This window comes from Limulus polyphemus, unplaced genomic scaffold (assembly GCF_000517525.1).
Source record: "Limulus polyphemus unplaced genomic scaffold, Limulus_polyphemus-2.1.2 Scaffold2364, whole genome shotgun sequence".
NCBI classification, from domain to species: Eukaryota; Metazoa; Arthropoda; class Merostomata; order Xiphosura; family Limulidae; genus Limulus; species Limulus polyphemus.
Genome location: NW_013667974.1, coordinates 104,823 through 106,637, shown reverse-complemented (window position 1 = coordinate 106,637; position 1,815 = coordinate 104,823). Strand labels below are relative to the sequence as shown.

The 1,815-nt window shown below is 31.3% G+C and overlaps 1 protein-coding gene across 1 annotated transcript in view; it reads left to right on the top strand.

Moving 5' to 3' along the window:
- LOC106466732 (DNA-directed RNA polymerases I, II, and III subunit RPABC1) overlaps window positions 1-1,332 on the top strand; it is a 13,494-nt gene extending 12,162 nt beyond the window's left edge. Inside the window, exons 5-6 of the mRNA XM_022394818.1 lie at window positions 185-265; window positions 1,273-1,332. Coding sequence (XP_022250526.1) covers window positions 185-265; window positions 1,273-1,332 — 141 coding nt within the window. The remainder of the gene's footprint in view (window positions 1-184; window positions 266-1,272) is intronic.
- The last annotated feature ends 483 nt before the right edge of the window (window positions 1,333-1,815 follow it).

The window sequence follows — 1,815 nt, the reverse complement described above, 5'->3', positions numbered from 1 at the left end:
GGTAATGGTTGTAATCATTACACATCAAGCATTGAAGAATTTATTAAATCTATTTGATGATGTTGTTTGAAAATGTAGACATATTTGACTAGCCACACTTGTTTCAGACCTATTTTGATATTTTCATAACATTTTCTAAACCTTAAAACTCTATTTTTAAAAAAATTATATTTTTTTATTAAAGGCCTTAGTTGACATGGCACCTAAGTATATTCTGGAGCAGTTTTTGGAGTCTGAGTTATTGATCAACATCACCGAACATGAGGTGAGCATGTGTTAATCTTTTATTTTGGATGTTTTAAGTTAGTACTCCCTTAACTTTGTAAATAAGACTACATTTTTTAGGTTTTGTAAAAAAATGTATATGAAATACTGAGGGGAAAGATTTATAGATGTGGTTATTACATATGATTTATACAAACATTAAATTTTAGCAGCCTAGATGGGAAAAAAGCTTATTTTTTTGGCTGAACAAACTGTAATTATTCTTTGTGAACCACAAGTAAGGCCTATAGTTGGTTATAGTAAGGTACGTTATAGGTCTAATGTTGGTTATAGTAAGGTACGTTATAGGCCTAATGTTGGTTATAGTAAGGTACGTTATAGGCCTAATGTTGGTTATAGTAAGGTACGTTATAGGCCTAATGTTGGTTATAGTAAGGTACGTTATAGGCCTAATGTTGGTTATAGTAAGGTACGTTATAGGCCTAATGTTGGTTATAGTAAGGTACGTTTTAGGCCTAATGTTGGTTATAGTAAGGTATGTTATAGGCCTAATGTTGGTTATATATAGAATTAGCTTCAGAACGTTGTTACTCCTGGCACTAGTATATGCATGTTAAAAACTACAAAACCTTAAATTAGACTTTTATTTTACAAAAGGTGTGTTGCCCTTTGAAAGTTTCCTAAGATTAAAAAATGATAGTGCTATGAAAACATTATCTGTTTTATTACAAACTAAATATTGCTATAACGTTGAATATTGTTTTATAATCTGATGACTCGTACAGCATTTATTTTGGATAAATCTGTTAGATAAGAGATTAATTGGTAAAAATGCCCATCCTGTACTTGAAAATGATGGACAGGTGATTTTCCAAGTATTTTGTTCCATAAAGAGGAGTTGAGTGATGATGGATATAATTTTGTTAATGTAACTAAGATGTCTACATTACATTGTAGTTTTTCGAACAACTTGATAACGTACTACAACTTTACGAACCGTATGGTTATATGTACTTACTACAATACACCTTCTTTAAATTGTTTCAGCTAGTTCCAGAGCACGTTGTGATGACACCTGAAGAAAAAACAGAACTTTTAAATAGATAGTATCCTTTCTTTTCCTGACCTGTTCTGTGATTAAACATTAACGCATAAGTAGAGCTTTAGTGTGTTGTTCACATGTCCCAACACTTGGGTTTAACAAAATAATATTTATTATCTGTTTATTATTTGATTTCTTGTATTTCTAATAATGTAACAAATATATTCTTTGCTCCAGGTAATTCAGTCATCAAATCCGGTTATGTCAGAAAGATCAGTCCGTTTATATTTACATTTGGATTTCTTTCACTTTATATCATATAGATGACGTATCTTCCTCAGATTGCTTGACTTTTATATCTGTTTGGGGTTTTAAAGAGTATCTTCTATTTATCTCAAGTTTTTATGTATTTAACACCTATCACACGAGCCAGCCCAGCATCTTTTAGTACTGAGCCTAGGATGTACGATTGTGGGGGAGGTCATTTCAGAAACCAATGATTTAGGGTTATTTTGATAGATCTTGGTGAATGAAACTGGTCACAACTT